Source organism: Schistocerca piceifrons, chromosome 2 (genome assembly GCF_021461385.2).
Source record: "Schistocerca piceifrons isolate TAMUIC-IGC-003096 chromosome 2, iqSchPice1.1, whole genome shotgun sequence".
Taxonomy (NCBI): Eukaryota; Metazoa; Arthropoda; class Insecta; order Orthoptera; family Acrididae; genus Schistocerca; species Schistocerca piceifrons.
In genome coordinates, this window is record NC_060139.1 from 709,589,872 (window position 1) to 709,609,673 (window position 19,802).

Consider the following 19,802-nt stretch of genomic DNA (forward strand, 5'->3'; position numbering starts at 1 on the left):
AAACGTATATGTTGGAATAAATTACGTACAATCTGAGCAGAAAAATTGTGAGTAAAGAATTAGTGTGAACCTCAAAAAGCTGCAGCTAGGACAAATACAAACAACTTTCATAGTTCCTATTCATACAAACTTCTTTAATAGTTTCTGTTTGTATGCAGCTGAACAGCCAGGGTTGAAAGTAGAGTCATAGTTATAATTATAACTATAATTATAAAACAAACCATCAACACTGTAAACGATTCGAAATTACCAGTTCTTGCACTCAGAGGTCCAGTGATGTCTATGGACTCCTCTTTGAAAACATATTCATGTAACTGTCTTAGACGTTGCACCCTACAGAAGGAAAGCTTCTTTTTGAGTTTTTCCAGGACTGGGAATAGCGGCTTTCGCAGAACCGTTTTACAGACACTGCATTCCACGTGAAGACATAATTTCCTCCTTCTGTCAAGGTGAACTGTCACAGTGTATAATTCATGTATACTGGAAATCCTTATGTCATTTTTAACTGTTCGTATATAGGAATAAAACTTGTGTTCCAGTTCGTTTAAACGTACGAATCTCTCACTTCCCCTATAAGCAAGAATGTAGCTTGACAATCAATGAATAGTTCCTCTTTATCAAAGCGCAAACGAAGAAGAAAGGGCGCTCAGGGCTGTCGACGACGTCAGCACAGACAGAGCAGAAACTCACGTAGGCCAAGATGGATAAATAAATTGGCAATGACCTTTCCAGTGGGAGCGTATCGACAGTTGTCTGAATCATTTCAGGAAAATCATGGAAAGCCTGAATATGAATGCGCGTACGGAGGTGTGAAGCTCTCTCTTCTGAATGCGAATCTAACTATTTAACTATAGCGCCACCTTTCTCTCTTTTGATAAATGTTGCAATTACGAACAAAATTCTCGATTCATCTCAGGTTGATTCTGTTCACTTGAGACAGACTAACTATTTAATTGCGAGCCATCCGCAAATGCATCGTTCATAAAGTTTGCCAGTGACTCGTCTTAGGGTTTTCTCAGAAGTGTAATGGAGCAAATATTTCCTGTAAAAGATATGAATATTACAACCTTCGAACATATACTAAGCAAAAAAGGAAACGTAAGGAACCTCTTGTGTGCAGCCACCCTATAATCGACTTTCTCAACATAGTGTTACTGACAGTGGCCACAAGTAATGATAGAGAGTACAAACATCTATTGATAATTGCACCAATACTGAAACTTTCGAATTGTTTTTGCGTTGGGTAAGGTAGCGTCACCATCGAAACAGTAAGTAGTAGTGTTAGCAGCAGCAGCAGAAGTTGTAGTAAAAGAACTAGTCACGTGTGGATCTCTTTTACAGTGATATTTGACATTATCACGTAATTCTGATGAATTATCCACGCTGAAACATCCTAGCAAATTAAAACTGTGTGCCGGACCGAGACTCACACTCGGGACCTGCCCGCGAAAGGCAAAGTTCCCGAGTTCGAGTCTCGGTCCGGCACACAATTTTAATTTGCAGGAAATTTCATATCAGCGCACGCTCCATTGCAGAGTGAAAAATCTCATTCTGAAATTATCCACACCTTTTGCCAGTCTAATATCGATTGTAAGCTCTCGACCTATCCACAATCGTTTTCTTTAGATGAAAACTCGTTTGTAGAGTATAACTAAAATTTTAATGTAATAAAAATTTATCTTGATGTAACGTATTACACACCTTCCACTGTTTTAAGAAAACTGTGTGAAATCATCTGTCCCTTTTCACAACTGAACTTTTTTACTTGTATTTAGTTTATCAGCGTTCGTCTTGCTGCTTTTGTGATCTTCAGTTCGAAAAGTGGCTTGATCCAACTCTCCACGCTAGTACGAGTGTTGATCCAGAAGCGAGATTGCCTTCATTTTTACAGATAGACAGCATTGTTTATTCTCATAAAAATTTACGTCTTTGGAAAGAAGAATCTCAACTCAATATTTCTACATAATTACCATCTTTTTCTATGGACTTTTGTAGACGGTGCTCCAATTTCTGTATCCCCATGTCGTAGAACTTTGTCGATAGTCCTTTGAGGAAGAGTTTCACCTCTTCTTTGACTTCGTCGTCGATTCAGAAGCGTTGGGCACCAAGTGTTCTTTTAACTTGGAGAACAAGTAAAATCACTAGGTGCGAGGTCCGGACTGTGAGGTGGATTAACAGTCCAATCAAAGTTTGTCAAAAGTTCCTGGGTTTGGCGGGAGACGTGAGGTCGTTCAAAAATGTTCAAATGTGTGTGAAATCTTATGGGACTTAACTGCTAAGGTCATCAGTCCCTAAGCTTACACACTACTTAATCTAAATTATCCTAAGGACAAACACACACAACCATGCCTGAGGGAGGACTCGAACCTCCGCCAGGATCAGCCGCACAGTTCATGACTGCAGCACATTTAGACCGCTCGGCTATCCCGCGCGGCCGTGAAGTCGTGCGTTATCGTGAAGCAGTGTTATACCTTCTGTCAGTCGTCCTCTCCGACGGTTCTAGATAGCTCGCATGCGTTTTCGTAGTGTTTCACAATAACTATCTGAGTTGAGTGTTGCCCCACGTTCCATGAAATCGACCGCCAGTATCCCCGTACGATCCCTAAACACAATGGCCATAAAGCGGATATTTTGAAGTTCTTTGCGACTGGTGAACTTGAATGACGCCATTCTTTGAATTTTTCTTTCGTTTCGGGAGTGAAATAAAACACACGTTTCGTCTCCCGTAACAACAGATCATCCATATCATCTTGACGCTTTTGAAGATACTGGCGAACACAGCGAAGGCACCTCTCCTTGTGTTCTGCTGTCAGCATACGCGGTATGCGGTACCCATCGCCCGCAGCACTTGTGATAGCCCAGTTTTACCGCCAAAGCTCTTTCAACTACACCGTAAGAGCTCTCAGGAATCCGAGAAACAAGTTCACGGACGGTAATCCTGTTCTGAAGTACTTCGCGTTGGGCCGTCTCGATAAGCGCCTCCGAAGCTGAGGGTCTTCCACTCTGTTCTTCATTGTGGACTTGCTTCAGACCGGCACTAAACTCCCTGCACCATTTTTGTCAAGTTGAACGGACATACATTTGTCGCCATACAGTTGTGTCAACTTACTATGAATATCCACGGACAGAGCCCCTTTCCCGCACTAGGCGGGATCAACAGTGGGCACCTCATTTGCGGACAGGTGCTGAGCCATTACAAATACTGAGCAGCGTAGCGAAGCGCCGTAGGGTGCAATCGAGAATGGGGAACTGCCGCGCACAGCTGTGTTGGCGGATTTCGCTTAGTAGCTTCCCGTGCGGGAGGAGCTCTTTTGGAACCTTATTTCTGGATCAGCACTCGTATATCGTGTGCAAGCCTCCACTGCAAACCGACATCCTTCTGAACCTGTCTACCTCATGATATCGCCGGATGTCTCCTATCAACCAACCTCTTCTTTTACTAAGTTGTATTTTAAATATCTTTTCTCTCTAATTCTATTCAATTTCTCCTCATCAGTAATTCGATCGGCACATTTAATCATTAGCATTCTTCTGGAGCATCTTATTTCGAAACCTTCTATCTTCTTCTTACCTGAACTGCTTTATAGTTTGCATTTCACTTTCTCGCAAGGCTAAACCCCACAAAAACATCTTCAGGATAATGTTCCTAACATTTAAATTTGTATTACATGTCACAAACTTTCTCTTTTCCAGAAAAGCTTTTCCCCACATAGCAATTGTTCCCAGTCTTTGACCTCCCTGACGGAATTACGATGTCCCTAGCAAACCTCGAAGTTTTTATTTATTCTCCGTGAACTTCTATCCCCTTTCCAAATTTATCCGTTGATTTCTTTACTGCTTGCTCAATGTACAGACTGAATAGCATCGGGGATAAGCAAAAATTTTGTCTCACTACCTTCTCAGCTACTTCTTCGCTTCCTTGTCCTTCAACGCTTACAAGTGCCTTCTGGTTTCGGTACAAGTTCCAAATAATATTTGGCACCGTTTACTTTATTCCCACTACTTTGAAAATTTCGTATAATGTACGCCAGTCAACAGTCTTAGCAACTTCCTCTAAATCACTGAATGCTGTAAATTTTGGATTCCCTTCCTTCAATCTGTCATCGAAGAAATGAAGCAAGACCAACATTGCCTACGGCGTTCCCACATTTCTCTGGAATTCAGATTGATCTTCCGCTTCTACCACTTTTTCTTCTTCTGTGAATACATAATGTTAATATTCTCCTACCATGTCGTATTAAAGTAACACTTCGGTAGTATTCACAGATATCAGCACCTCTGGAACTGGAAGTACTAAATTCTTTTTTATGTCAGGGCATTTCCCCTTTCTTATAAAGTAAAAAATAAAACCGATGAACTACAGGGACGTATTCCTGTCGCTAAATGGAGTAAAAAAGGTTCTTCAAACATGTGTCCGGAAAAGCGTCGTTTCCATTGTAGATGGCGCTGACAAATGAAAGTTCCTCTGACCACGCACGTGGGTTCCTTGCATGTAGCTGGCAGTGTGATTGACGTATTGCACTGGAAACAGCAGAATAGTCCGGTATTCATGTCGGCAACATGCCGAGATGGTGTTTGTCTACGGCCAAGCAGATGGAAACGGTCGATAGGCAGCACGACTATACCAGAACAAGTATCCTCACAGAGACCAACCGCATCACGCAACATTTCATGCCCTTTTTGGGAGTTTGTGTCATTATGAGTCCTTTCAGACAGACGAACGTGCAGCGAGGCGGTGGAATATGAGTACACCAGATTTGGAGGACCAGGTTATACAGAATATTGAGACTAACCTTAGTGCAAGCTACAGACAAGTGGCTCGTCAACACGGTGTAAGCCAATGTACGATTATGTGTATACTGCAACGAGTGTAAGGATTATCAACATCGGATTTCCTTCTACGGGGACGATTTTGTCGATGGGTTTCTCACCAGACTATAACGATTATATGATTTCTGTCATCAGTCGTTTTTTCCGACGACACAGTCTTTGCGCAATCGTCATCTGCAGGCTACAGACACGGCACATGATCAAAGGAAATTTCATTCGTCAGCGCCATGTACCGTGGCTACGATATATTTCCGGACACATGTTCATAGGACCTTTTCCCCTCCATTTTCAGTCCGGAACCTATTCATGCAGTTTGTCGGTTATATTAATGTCCACCCTGTATATTGCACATGGAGTGGAATAGTTTGGTCATAGTTGGTTCTCCCAAGGATTTCAGTGACTGAGGAATACTGTCTTCCCGCAATATTTTATCTCCCATCTTATCTTCACATACGTTAGTTTCCATTATTATAACATTGTTCTTGTTACCCTTATAGAGACCCTATATAAGCCTTAAGACACAAAAAAGGAAGAAAGAAGAAGAACGACGCAACACGTTACGTAAACTGGCCTCAAACTGATATTCGTGAAGGTATCTACAGAAAAATGCAAAATTGTAAACTTTGGTCGCCAAGCATGAATTCGTGACGCTGCAGTGCACTTTCACCGTGCAAGTAACAGGGATAGTAAACAGGGAACATATGGATACCAGGGCACAAAGTATCGTCGAACTTCATTCCGTATATTCCGTTGGACAGTGACGATGCCTTTCAGAAAGGAGCGTGAACGATATACGCAGATGTCAGCGTTTGAGAGAGGACGTGTAATCAAAGAAGCCAGCTGTTGTAATAGGCGAATCACTCAGCATTTGAGCAAGTGGGATGCCACTATTGGACGATATTGGCAGGACTGGGTGAACCATCCCCGAACAGAGCGTCAAGAAGGAAGCTGTCTACCAATAGAAACGACAGAACGTGAGGACCAAGCAGTTGTCAGAGAGGCACTCAGAACCACGGATTCATCTTCATCACAGATCCGACGAACCAACTGGTGCTTCAGTGACCACAGGGATCACTAATTGGCAGCTCACAGAAAGGGGTCAGAACTCGCGGCGTCCATTGTGTCGAATACAGTTGACCTCTGTGCACCAACAAGATCGGTTCCGGTGGTGTGTGGCACATATGGCACGGAATCTCATGGAATGACATATAACTGCCACTGGCGATGGGTTTCGCTTCTGACTGAGCACCGATGACCGGAGAACTCGTGTATGAGATGCCCCAGACAGCACTGGGCTACCATCCTGACTGTCGCTCGTCATCGTGTCCGACAGCTTGGAGTGATGGTCTGGGGTGCACTTTCCTTGAAACTGCAGATCCCTTACAGCACAGCGTACGTCGAATTTGGGCTTACATTTCAGCAAGGAAAGGCCCGCCTATGGCAGGGGTTTCTACTGCTTGTCTTCGTGCTTCCAATACCCTACCTTGGCCAGCAAGGTCGGCGATTCTCTCCCCAATTGAGAACGTTAGGAGTAATATGGGCGGGAGCCTCCAACCAGTTCGTGATTCCAAAGATCCAAAACACCAGTTGTACAGAATTTGGAACGATATTCCTCAGTAGCACGTATAACAACTCTTTTAATCAATGCCAAACCTAATAACAGCTTGCATTATCGCCAATTTAGCACCCATGGTCAAAGCGTAGTGTCTTTGACTAGTAATCGAAACGTCCAAGTTCCCGGGTTCGGACAATGCCACTGTTTAAATTTTGAATAAAAGTCGTCAGGCCTGGCGGCCGAAAAGTTCCGGCGTAAGAAATTACCGTCGATCTGCCAACATCCTTGTCAAAGAGGGCGGAAAAGCGGAGAGAATTTCGGGGCAATCTTTTGCCGCAGGGATGGGAAACTGCCCTTAAAAGGCGGAAGATCAGAAATGATCAACGGGATAAGTATGCTGAAGGGAATGACAACCACTGCATTAATGACACGTAATATGTATCCACAGGACATGTGGCCTGTAATTAATAAAGTGTCATAATGATCTCCACATTGGTAAAAGATACCTGTCTAGTTCCCCACTTGGATCTGTGGGAGGGGACTGTCAAATGGGAGGTGACCATGAGTAAAAGATTGAATAACCAACGAAAGTGTAACGTTCCACGAGTTTGGACATTAAGTGAGGGACGTTTGACGTGGTAGGGAAGCCAGAAAATGTGAAAAGGGAAATGCGGAGACACATTATAGATATTGTGGGGTCATGGGGAAAGAACACGAGGGTTTCTATTCAGTAAAGAGTAGGGAAACATAAATAGTAGCAGAAATTGGTATAAATGGAGTAGATTTCATTGTGAAGGTGGGCAGAGAGTGAGGTATCGTGAACAGTTCAGTGATAGCATTGTTCTCATCGGAGTTGACAGCAAACCATCACCGGCAACAATAGTTCAGTTATACATTTTGATGTGGCAAGCAGAAGTTGAAGAGATAGAAAATGTATGTGAGGTTATTAAGTGGGTAATTCAGTACATTAAGGAAGATAAATATCTACTAGCCATGGGGGACTGGCCGGCGGTTGTAGGGGAGGGAGTAGAAGGAAGGTATACGGGGCAATATGGGCTTGGTAGTGGGAACGAGAGAGAGAGAGAAAGACTAATTGAATTTTGCAATAAATATCAGTTAGCAATAGCGAATACTCTGTTCAAAAATCACAGGAGTAGGAAATATACTAGGAAAAGGCTGAGAGATAAAGGGAGATTCCAATGAGATTACATCATGATCAAGTAGAGATTCCGAAATCAGATATTGGATTGTAAGGCTCACCAGGAGAAGACCACAATTTGTTGATGATGAAGAGTAGGCTGAAGTTTAAAAGGCTATTCAGAAAAAACCAATGCACAAAGAAGCGGGTTACAGAAATACTAAGAAATGTACAGATACGTCTGATGTTCTGTGAATCTATAGATACTGCAATAATTAGTAGCGCAGCAGGCAGTTCAGCTGAAGAGGACTGGAAATCTGTAAAATGGGCGATAGAAGGAAGGTAACTGAGAAGAAACCGTGGTTAACAGAAGAAATACTTATGTAGGTCGACAAAAGAAGGAAGTACAAAAATTTTCAGGCGAAGTCATAAGTACAAGTCACAACAAATAGAAGTTCAGGGAAGCTAAGATTAAATGGCTGCATGAAACACATGAAAATAATGGAAAAGAAATGTTTGTCAGAAGGACTGACTCGTCATATAGAAATATCAAGACAACCTTCCGTGAAATTAAAAGCAAGGGCGGTAAAATTAAGAGTGCAATGCGAATTCCACTGTTAAATGCAACGGATAGGTAGAAAGAGTACAATGATGACCTCTATGTGGAGAAGGACTTCTCTAATGACATCACAGAAGAACAAACAGAAGTCAACAGGGAGGAGATAGGGGAGCCAGCATTAGAATCAGGATTTAAAAAAGCTTTGGAAGACTTGGAATCAAATAGGACGAAGGTAATAGATAATGTTCCATCAGAATTTATAAATTCATTTCCGGAAGTGGCAACAAAATAACTATTCATATTGGTGTGTGGCGTGGGTGAGAGTTTCAGAAAAATGTCATCCATACAAATCCACAAAAATCAAGTCACGTTCCACAATGTCAAATGGTGCAATATGTTCAAAATTCTGAGAAAAAATGGGTGTTGGCTACCGGTAAAGACGGGAAATATACGTTATGTACAATAACCAGGAAGGAACAATAAGACTGCAAGACCGAGACGAAGTACTCAAATTAAAAAAGGTGTAAGACAGGGATGTACTCTTTTGCCCCTATTGTTCAGCCTACATATCGAACAAGCAATGACGGAAATGAAGGAAAGTTTCGAAAGTGGGATTAAAATTCAAGGTGAAAGGACATCAATGATAAGATTCGCTGATGACATTGCTATCGGCAGCGAAAGTGAAGAAGAATTAAAAGATCTATTGAGTGGAATGAAAAGACTAATGAGCAGAAAAAATGGACTGGAAGGAAACCAAAGGAAGACGAAAGTAATGAGAAGTAGCAAAAATGAAAACAGCGAGAAACTTAACATCAAAATTGAAGGTCACGAAGTAGACGAAGTCAAGGAATTATGCTTTAGGTAGCAAAACTAGCCATGATGGACGGAGCAAACAGAAAATAAAAAGCATATTAGGAAAGTACTATAAGACAGTGAAACGTGGACTGTGGGAAAACCTGAACAAAAGAGAATCGAAGTATCTGAGACATGGGGCTACAGAAGAATGTTGAAATCTAGGTGGATTGGTAATGTAAGAACAGAGGAGGTTCTGCAGAGAATTAATGAGGAAAGGATTACATGGAAAACAATGACATGAAGAAGGTAAAGGATGACAGGGCATCCGTTATTAGATGAGGGAATATTTTGCACGGCACTAGAGGGATCTGCAGAGGGTGAAAATTGTAGGGGAAGACAGAGACTGAAATCCATCCAGCAAAGAACCGAGAATGTATGTTGCAATTGCTACTCCGAGATGAAATGGTTGGCAGAGGAATTCAATTCGTGGTAGGCCTCCTCTAATCAGTCAGAAAACTGAGGACATAAGGCCAACGCGTTATTGACTTGTTCAGTTTTTGAAGTTCCTTCTCTTGAATAAATTACCCAACCTTTCTGAAGTTTTAATCATTTGTTTCTCTTTATACGTGCATTACATGTATCGATTTACGCCCCATCTGGATAATTCCTTCACGGTGCATCATTTTTTTTGTCTTGGATTCTGTGTTCCTTGCACCTATCAGCTTTTCCTTCTTTACTTGGTACTGGCTTTCTACCTGCACAATTGATATTCATGCAGCTGCTTCGGTTTTCTCCGAACATCTCAGTTCTCCTATAGGCGGCATCCATATTTCCCCTAGTTATTCGTGATTCTGAATGATTGTAGTCGTCTTCTGCCCTATCATACTTACATGTTTGGTGCTCTCTGTCAGTCTAATTTTCAAACGACTGTATTTACTTTCGTCAGTTTCATTTGCTGCACTTTTATACTTACTTCTTTAGTCCATTAAATTCAATATATCATGTGTTATCTAAAGATTTCTATAAGGTCTTAACTTTTTGCCAATATGCTCCCCTGCTGACTTCGTTACTATATTCTGAAAGCTACCTGTTAGTTTTCTGTTGTATCACTGTCCACCGCTAAAATCAAATGTTGCCTAATGGTCCCTCTGAAACCCTCGACAACCTTCGGTTCATTCAATTTATCTAAGTACCATCTCGTTAATTTCCCACATTTATGGAGCTTCCTCGTTTTAATCCACAGTCGACATTTGCTGCTGAAACAGTCTTATAATTTAAAATATGGCTCCGAAATCTCTGTCTTATCACAAAGTAATCATTGTGAAACGTTCCACGGTCTTCTGCTAGTCCACATATACAAACTTTTTCATGATTATTAATCAAGTGCTCTGATGATTATACTATTGTCTGTGCAAAATTCTACCAGTTAAGTCCCTCTTTATTCCTTTTCCTCGGTCCATTTTCACCTGCTACTCTTTCTCCTCTTCCTTCCCCTTCTATCTAATTCCAATAACACACAGAGTTAAATTTTCGTCTCCCTTAACTATCTGAGTGATTTCCTTTACCACGTATAAATTCTTTCAATCGCTTCTTTAGCATATAAATGTGGAACATAAACTTCCACTACTATGGTGGGTGTTGGATTTCTGTGTATCTAGGCAATGACAATGTGTTTCCTATGCTTTTCATACTAGCTTTCAACTACTCCAATTTTTTAAATTCATTATAACACCCAGTCCTGCATTCCCGGTGTTTGGTTTCTCTTTTGGCCAGAAACACCGGTCTGTCTGCCGCTGAAATAGACTAATTCCCACTAAATCTAACTTCAGCCTATCCATTTCCCTTTGTAAACTCTCTAAGCTACCTACGCTATTACTGGGCCTAAAATTCCACGCTCTGAGACATAGAATGTCAGTTTGTTTTTCCTCAGTAGTCCTCGTTTTTAGATTCGAATGGGGGGAGTATTTTACCTCCAGAATATTTTAACCAAGAGGATGCCAGCATTATTAAGCTATACAGTAGGACTGCATGACTGTGGAAAGAAATAAAAAGAAATTAGCTATTTCCCCCACTCCCCAACCCCTGCTTTCAGCGGTTCGCGGCAGCAGCGCAGCAGGGCATGTTGGCTGCTACTGCAAGGCCAGATCAGTCAATGATCCAGTCTGTAGCCCCTGCATCTACGGATAAGGCTGAGTCGCATCTACAGTTCACTGTGATTAGCCTTAAATCTACATCGATGCCCTTCTGTTTTGACAACATTATGGATATGTCTGTTTATATCGTTGAGACTTGTAAGTCAACACATCGCGGTGAGATCCGTGGCTCATGGGCGACACACACACACATCGCCGTGACATAATAGGTTTTGTAGGAGACAGTTTCCACGAGAAAATCCAGCAAAGCCGGGTACATGAGCACTACCAATCTTAATTTTGATTCTACGTTATTAGAGGGGACTTGTATTGATGCAGTTTCAAAGAAACCTTAGGTAGACCTCAACATAACCCGACCGGAATGCCACAAGTATTTGACGCAACTTCCGGTGTTCGGAGATTTGCAATGGCCCCGGATCCAATCCGCTCAGTGGATTGACGACGACAGATGGTATGCCGGCCAGTTTGAATGGGCTTATAGCTAATATTGCCAAATGCGCATAATATGCCGACTTCATGAAGACACAGATTTAAGACCAGAAAAAATCAAGAAGTAGTATTATACCATACTTCGTGGTATTCCAGTTTAAGAACACGATATAATTCACATACAGGCCTACCAATGCTTGGAGGTCTGGTTTGACGAGGATGGGACGTGTAGTTGGCGGTGGCGATAGCCTTATAGTTGATACCATTTTGACATTTTCCTCAAGTAATGTACGAAAAACGCAGAAAATCTATATCATGATGTGGATTACAGCTTCCATCCTCCCCAAAACAACACCAGCCCACTGAAAATAGAGAAACATCGTTCGTTTATCCTTACCATTCAAATGTATTTCATTTATATAATCTTGCAAAGAATGAAGAAAGGAACATTAGGGTATAGCATGTAGTAGACGACTAATTCATTAGAGGCAGGATGCAATATCGGACTGAGGAAGGAACAACCCTGGTATTCACCGGTTTAGGGAAATCTCGTAAAGTGTACATATGATGGATAGTAACAACGACATTCCTCTTGCGTTGGCAGGACGAGTCTCGGTCTTTATCTGTACAAAAGCAACTGTGTATGGTGCAGTCGTCGTTGAAGACATGCGAGTCCATCACATCTCGTGGTTGTTTTCTGAAACTCACTAACCTGTTTCTTCCAGGCGATCTCCCTTTCTCTGCAGTTGATTCCCAGGATGTCGATATTTATCCAACCCTGCAAGGGATGCCAAATGTTACACTCTACCTGAATGGGAAGAGCAATATCAGTCTCTATTAATTTAGTACTAGAGCAATTGTACACGACGAGGTCGTCGTTGGACACATATAAGAATATCACGTCTTTCAGTTGTTGATCTGAAATTCACTGACCAGCTTCTTTCAGATGATGTCTCTTTTGCTGCAGTGAAATCACTGCTCATAGATTTTCCAGATCTGGATCAGGAGCTATAGCTACAATGCTAAGATGTGAATGGAATTCTCTGATACTGTTTGGTCAGTAGAGAACGTACATGATTTAAAATGGATGCCATATAATTTCATTTATCCACTAATGTCGTCATATACACTACACTACACACAATGATATCCAGTTTGCTCTGCAAGCAGAATCAAGAGATCACTTTACATGCACGATATTACACTCACAGGCCGCGAATTTATAATGTATACAAAAAATACAATCACTAAGAAGCCGCTTCCTACGTGTTGATAATGGAGGCCATCGATAATAACTCTATCTTTAATTACAGATGGCATGATCGGCGCAATGAATGTGATTCATGTAATGAGCAGGAGCTACGATCAACACACTACAACTCATGATGGATTCCCTCACCTCACTGTCATTCAGCTCCAGCGACACTGGTTATGGAATTGGTTGCTTGTTTTTCGGCCAATCAACGCCACGGAAATTTTGTCTGATTATGTATATTACAGCACAGCTCCGCCTATGGCGTTCTTTTATGTTGTTGACGCAATGACGCATCACCAAGGTGCCACGCTGGAAGTTTTGTGTCATATTCGACACCCACCCTCTCCCTCTCACAATGATCTGGCAACATATTGCACAACATTATGCAGTACTATAGACCACTTAATGACGTAATTGTTACATAGTGATTTGAACCACCATCTTCCCGAATATGAGTCCAGTGTTTAAACCTCTGTGGCATTGGTTATTGCAAAGAGATTGGTTCTTAACATAAAAGCCCAGTTCTACACTGTTGATTCGCTTCTCTGCACCAATCACTGTACTGTTGAGAGGTACTTAAGTAAATAAATTAGTGAAATCAAAGTGAAGTAGAAATTAGAATATAAATGAAAAACTTAGTTTAGTTTAGAAGAATTACACACTGGCAAACAGTGGGCAGAACAGCAGAGCAGAAGAGACAATGACCATAAAGTCAGCAAGTTCCACATAAGCGGACGCTGTCGATTCAGCCGTCAGGGCATCGCCCGACCGGCTCACGTGTTTCTCAGTTGTAACATGTGAGCAAAGGCCGTCGCCTACATTCCAAGAGCCAATGACCATCGTTAAGAAGATTCTTTGAGAAGCTTTTCAACGTGACAGAAGAGGAGATGACCGTGAAGTCGTTCACCTCCAGTAAACTGAAGTGAATAAATACGCGAGATGCAGTGAGCCTGACAGACGAAGGAAGAAGAGAAGAGTAGCAGTAGTTTTCAGTCAGTTTCGGTGCTGAAGACCGTCATGCAAGAAGAGACTACATCATGCACAGACGCACCAAGTCCGCCGCTGTAATGGAATAGCAAGCAGAAGCCTCAGCGCCAGAAGACAGAAGTTAAAAGGTATTTGAAGTCTGATCTTTATGTACCCGGGTGACTCGTGAGGATGGGAAGGAGACGGCCTCACATCAGTAGTCACCTGTGAGCTGGGATGAAGAGCTGACAGCCGAAGACTGGGAAGCGGGAGTCCGTGGTTCGAGTCCACCACACTGGCCTTCTCCCGCCGCGCCGCTCCGCTGGCCGACGCACAACACACGCGGCCGCTTAGAGAAGAGAAACACTGGGACGCCACATCCAAGGTATCACCATCCGATGCACGACTTCGCTCGCAATAATTAAACGGGCCACCTCGCGCTGCGCGTCTCCAGTCAGCTGGGCGAGACGGCGACACGAGATACACACTGTCACGCGTAATCAGACGCCGCCGCTGCCGCAGCAGAAGGCTTCACAAACGACACAGCTGTCGTTTTCCGAGCCAGAACATCGAGTAAGGAAACAGTTGCACGAAACTTGCAATAAAAGTTATCTTATGTAAAAATGATCTTTCATTCGACCTCATACCCGAGCCAAGGAAGAATCCACCCTGCCCACATGTTGTTAAGAGAGAAAAATTAATTTATTTAGTATTTTCAGCCTGTCATAACGCTTTAGAATCAAATGCCCTTTGCAGTAATGCTCATGCTGACAATTGACTAGCATAAAAAGAGAAAACCCAGTTACATTTAGTACCCGAACTGTTACAGTACATAATACATTCACTCGAGGCACATTATCAACTGACATCAGGATGATGATGGTGGCTTTCTTCTTTCCATTTTGGGTACCACAAAGAGATTCAGTGTAAGGTTTCATAGAAAAAAAATTATAGAGTGTCTGTCATATTTAGCACAATGACCTGGTCAACAACATTTTAAATAGTGTAAATGACCATGTCTTCACATAGTAGCCTAATCTGTTATGCCAAATGAACTTAAGCATTGTAGTTAAAGTGATTAAGCTCCCTTGTGCACTTCTGAGTTGAAGGTAATGAAATTAAATTTACTGTATAGCTCAAAATCAATAAACTGTTCTCATATACTCATCCATTACAGTTACTAAAACATGTGTAAATCATGATCCCAAAAACCTTAATGAACTTATTTTCTGGCATTAAATAAAATTCCAGAAATTACTCATGTGAACTGAGAGTCCTTCTCTTTGCTGTCGAACATGAAATGACGAACGGATCACTGATGAGGTAGTCCCACGCTAGGCACCAATAATGTAGTGAACTGTGAATTCTTCTCTCTGCTGGCAGACATTAAATGACGAGTAGATGACTAATGAGATTGTCCAACATTAGGAGCCAACAATTACTTGATATCAATAATGAAATGAAACCCTCGGCCACTCGAGGTGAGTTGGCGAAAGTGGCCGCTGCCGGACGTATTACTCTACAAAACATCAACGTTGTTGAATAATAACTATGCGTAGACTCAGGAATGCATTCAGTTGCTTGAACCCATACAACTAGTATAGTAGTGTAAACAAACCAGCCACTAACATGTGTATACTGGCTCTCTAATTCGAATACAGTGTGGGATGCGATTCTCGGCTGGTCAGAATAAAGCACATTCATAATAGGTCCGTGTGCATGACATAAAATGTCGGTTTGCCAATCTGTTCACTTTACAAAAATATTTATTCACTACATGAGAAATCGATATTTGGGAAACATGGTTAATGCACCGAATTAATTGGAGTATCAATACTGTGCACCTATCAAATCAAATTATTTATTTATTCCCTCATATATGCCATCATGCCAACAATCAGCATTCTCACCATAATTACACAAAACTTGATTGTTGAATTTCAGTACTCAAAAATTGGCTCTCTTGTGGCAAAGGTATATCTATTAGATATATTATTTGAATGTATTATCATTTAGTATTAAATATGACGGATGAAACAAAATGACGAAGGAAAAAATATTTATATAGGCTTCCTAGAGGTATATTTTTACAGAATGATACATTTCATTACTACTGATCTTCTTTGGAATTTTAATAAGCTTATACTCCATGTTATCTAAGTAATGCTCTACCGTAAAGAATGCATTGCTTCACAGGAGCTTCTCCACTATATTTTTAAAGACGTTAAGTTAGTTATGTAATTAGTTACTTTCGTGTTCCATGGATAATGTTGCACGAAACTATTTAAGCAGATATATGCAAGATGGCTGTGAGTGAGCACCACATATTATTAAAAAATGGCTCGGAGCACCATGGGACTTAACATCTATGGTCATCAGTCTCCTAGAACTTAGAACTACTTAAACCGAACTAACGTAAGGACAGCACACAACACCCAGTCATCACGGGGCAGAGAAAATCCCTGACCCCGCCGGAAATCGAACCCGGGAACCCGGGCGTGGGAAGCGAGAACGCTACCGCACGACCACGAGCTGTGGACCCGCATATTATTCTTACAAGACGTTTCTAACCACTGAAGGCTTTCTATCTTAAAGATGAGTTACCCCAGAACACAGTTTCACACGACAATATTAAATGAAAATAAGCAAAATCTGTCAAACTACTGATTTGTCTCTTCCCAAGATTTGCAATTATTCCAAGAGCAACTGTGACTCAACTAAGTTGTTCAAGGAATTAAAAATGTGATTTTTCCAGTTTAAATCTCGTCAATGAGAACATAGAACTATTTTGAAATTTCCAACCTGTTTATTATGCCCTCACCATGTGTTATACTTATCGTTGGTGTAAAAACCCCAGCTGTGCAGATCTAAAAGTGTTGTGTGCCTTTTGTAATTGAGGATAAAGCCATTCGCGTAATATTAATCAGTCATATTATTAACAAATTGTGTATCATTTCTTTTTTGCTGCATGTACGTTTGAACTCATTATAATGCTAATGTCATCTGCAAAAAGATTAATTCTGCTTGTTGTGCACTAGACAGAAGATCATATACATACTGGTATGTGTTAAACTTAACATCAGTATTCATTCCCAGGAATTTCGTATATATCATTTAAAATATCGCGATTTTCTGAAAGATTTTAAATTTTGTTTAAGAGTGTCAATTTTCCCTCCTCTGAGTGATACTCATGGATTTGTTTTCATTACTCTCAATGTATGTTAACTATATGTTGAAAAATTGTAAACCTCCTTGAAGGTTCCATTTGACTTTCCCTGAGAATTACATTTGTTTTGTTCAGTGATTAGAATAATGCTCTCATCAGGAAAGAGAAATTTTTCTTCATGACTGTTACTATTTTGTAATGCATAATCCCATAAGTATTTCACTAAGAGTTTAGATTTTTTAATGTTGTGGTATCTCTACTCTTCGTACTCTATCTGCTAGTTATGATCAGCTATTCATACATAACGATTCCAGCTTATTTCGTAGAAACTTATAGCTACTATTTTAATAGTCCTCGCACGGTTCTAAGAGAGTGTCTATGACGTACTCAATACTCTATCTTGTCAAGATTATCAAGTATCACTTTTGTGAATCCTACTACAACTGATTCTCTATTTCCATCACTTTGTAACCCGAATTGTGACGTACTTAGAAGGCTGTATTTGTTCAGGTAATGAATCAGTCTTTTTAAATTGGTTTCGTTACTTTTAAGAAAGAAAACGAAAGAAAACAGGAAATAGGCACTGAGAATTGTATATTTACGCTTCTGCAAGTATCAGCTTGGAACAGCTTCTTCGAACAATTTCCTTTTTCTGTTCGCTAATTCATTTTTGCACTGTTGACAGCTAAATATTGTTTCTGCTTCTTAGAATACGCTCTGCACTCACAAAATTTTGACGTACCATGAAACTTTCTGTTTTGCACAGCCGCCAGTGGCCAAAGCTGCGTGGTCTGGTGTCAGAGACGCCCTGGCGCTAGGGTCGCACTGTCCTCAAATTGAAGACAATGAAGCAGTTGGGAACGAAGACTGCCTCCACCTTAATGTTTATGGTCCAGAGGTACGTATAATTTGTAAGGAATTGCTGCATAAATCACTAACCTGACAAAACCTGACTGAAACCTTTAGGAATAATAGCGAAACATAGTTATGTCAAAAAACTGGTTATAAGATTCTGTGTAATTTTTCACACGACTCAATACGATGATTTTACGTATTTATACAGGCGGCCTTACAGAAACAAGAACTTAAAGCTGTTATGGTTTGGATCCATGGTGGATGTTTCACAGGAACTTCTGGTGATAGCGCAATACCAAATTACTACGTCGACCAAGACGTCGTCTTCGTCAGCATAAATTATCGTCTCGGTCTGTTAGGTAACAAATATCATTAATATGGACGTTAGTTCTAGCTTAAAGGAACAAAATATTACGAAAAAACGTTTCGTTCCACATTTAGATTAGTGAGCAATAGTGCTCTTTCCTTTTGTCCAGGTTTGTTAGTGATTTCTTTTATACTTTCTGATAAGCAGTGTTCGAGAAAATCCTACGTGTCTGGACATAAAATCTTTTGTGCGTGTAATTATTTTCTGCTGAAATGTGTGTCCAAACTTTACATCTAAAATAAGCGATATTTATCTACATTGTACAAGTAATAGTCTAGTATCATTCTAGTAGGTAGACTTAATCTTAGTTGCAGAACGGACTACTAAAAAATTCCTACGAAAGAGATCTGGCATAAACTGAACCCTCAGTCTACTCATTACCTCACTATACACAGGGTGTCCCATTTATCTTGACCGCCGAAAATAACTGTTTGTACAGATGCAAATTGCACAATGTTTCAAGTAAATGTTCTTTAGCCGTCAAGGGGACATCAATCATCATGATTTACTCCGTTGTTGCTTTGTTCTTTACAAAGATATGAATAGCGGTATGACTTTTTTTTAAGTCACACCCCGTATTTTTTATTCAGTAATTCATTCCCTCTCCTAAAGACCTATTCAGAGATGTATCACAGGGTACCATTCATTGAAACACAATGTTATTAATTACATAACACAACACTGACTTTCAGCCCGATATCACAAACACGTCCACTTGCTGGAGTTGTCAGAAAACAAATGAAAACCAAGTAAAAACATAACACAAAATTGACTTTGACTCTCCTGTACCATTGCTCAGGAGTAAACATTCATAAGTGCTCAAAGTGGTGACTTTGGACATCGATACACTGGTGCACTCATTGAACGAAATAATTATTTACTGCTTGCAGTGTTGCCTGCTAAAGTGAATTACAAGCAAGCACGATACGTTCCTGCACGTCCTCTGTAGTTGTTGGAATATCCCGATAGACAACGCCTTTAATGCATCCTCAAAGGAAAAAGTCCAGAGGGTTTAAATCAGACGACCCAGCAGGCCAGGTAACTGTTCCTTCTCGACCAATCCATCTGGCAGGATACCTTCTGTTCAGAACACGACGTGCACACAAGGCGTTATGTGCTGGACATCCATCGTGTTGATACCACACAAGCATTCTGGTTCTTAGCGGCATTTCATCTAGAAGAGGAGGAAGAATTCGTCTCAGGAAGTTGGCATACGCTGTGCCGTTTAGAGTACCATTGATGAAATAAGGGCCAATAATTGTAGTACCAAGCATCCTACACCAGACGTTAACTCTCCATTGACGCTGATGTTCCATCTGTCTAAGCCATCGTGGGTTGTCGCTGGACCAATAATGCATGTTCCTGTCCATTGTTTGAGAAGGAACATTCATCGGTAAATAAAACATTGGAGAAGAAGTTCGAGTTGGCGAGGATAAACTGCTGTGCCCACCGACACAACTGTACACGATTTTGGAAATCATTCCCATGCAATTCTTGGTGTAGGTGTACATGGTAAGGATGGAACTGAGGACGTGTAAGAATACGTGTTCAAGCTGTCGTGTGCTCACATGTCGAGTAATAGCAACGGAAGCGAGAACAATAACTCCGACAGCTTCGTCTGTGCTAGTGCTACGACGATTGCGTTGTCGTGGGTTGAAACTTCCCGTTTCCCGAAGCGTCGCAGCAAGACGAGGAAACATCCGTCGTTAAGGTGGGTTCTTGTCAGGATAACGC

At 41.1% G+C, this 19,802-nt stretch overlaps 1 protein-coding gene across 1 annotated transcript in view; it reads left to right on the forward strand.

The window, feature by feature from the left end:
- The window catches only part of LOC124775776 (esterase FE4-like), a 78,315-nt gene that overhangs the window by 10,259 nt on the left and 48,254 nt on the right, over positions 1 to 19,802 (forward strand). Inside the window, exons 3-4 of the mRNA XM_047250606.1 lie at positions 17,613 to 17,744; positions 17,910 to 18,060. Coding sequence (XP_047106562.1) covers positions 17,613 to 17,744; positions 17,910 to 18,060 — 283 coding nt within the window. The remainder of the gene's footprint in view (positions 1 to 17,612; positions 17,745 to 17,909; positions 18,061 to 19,802) is intronic.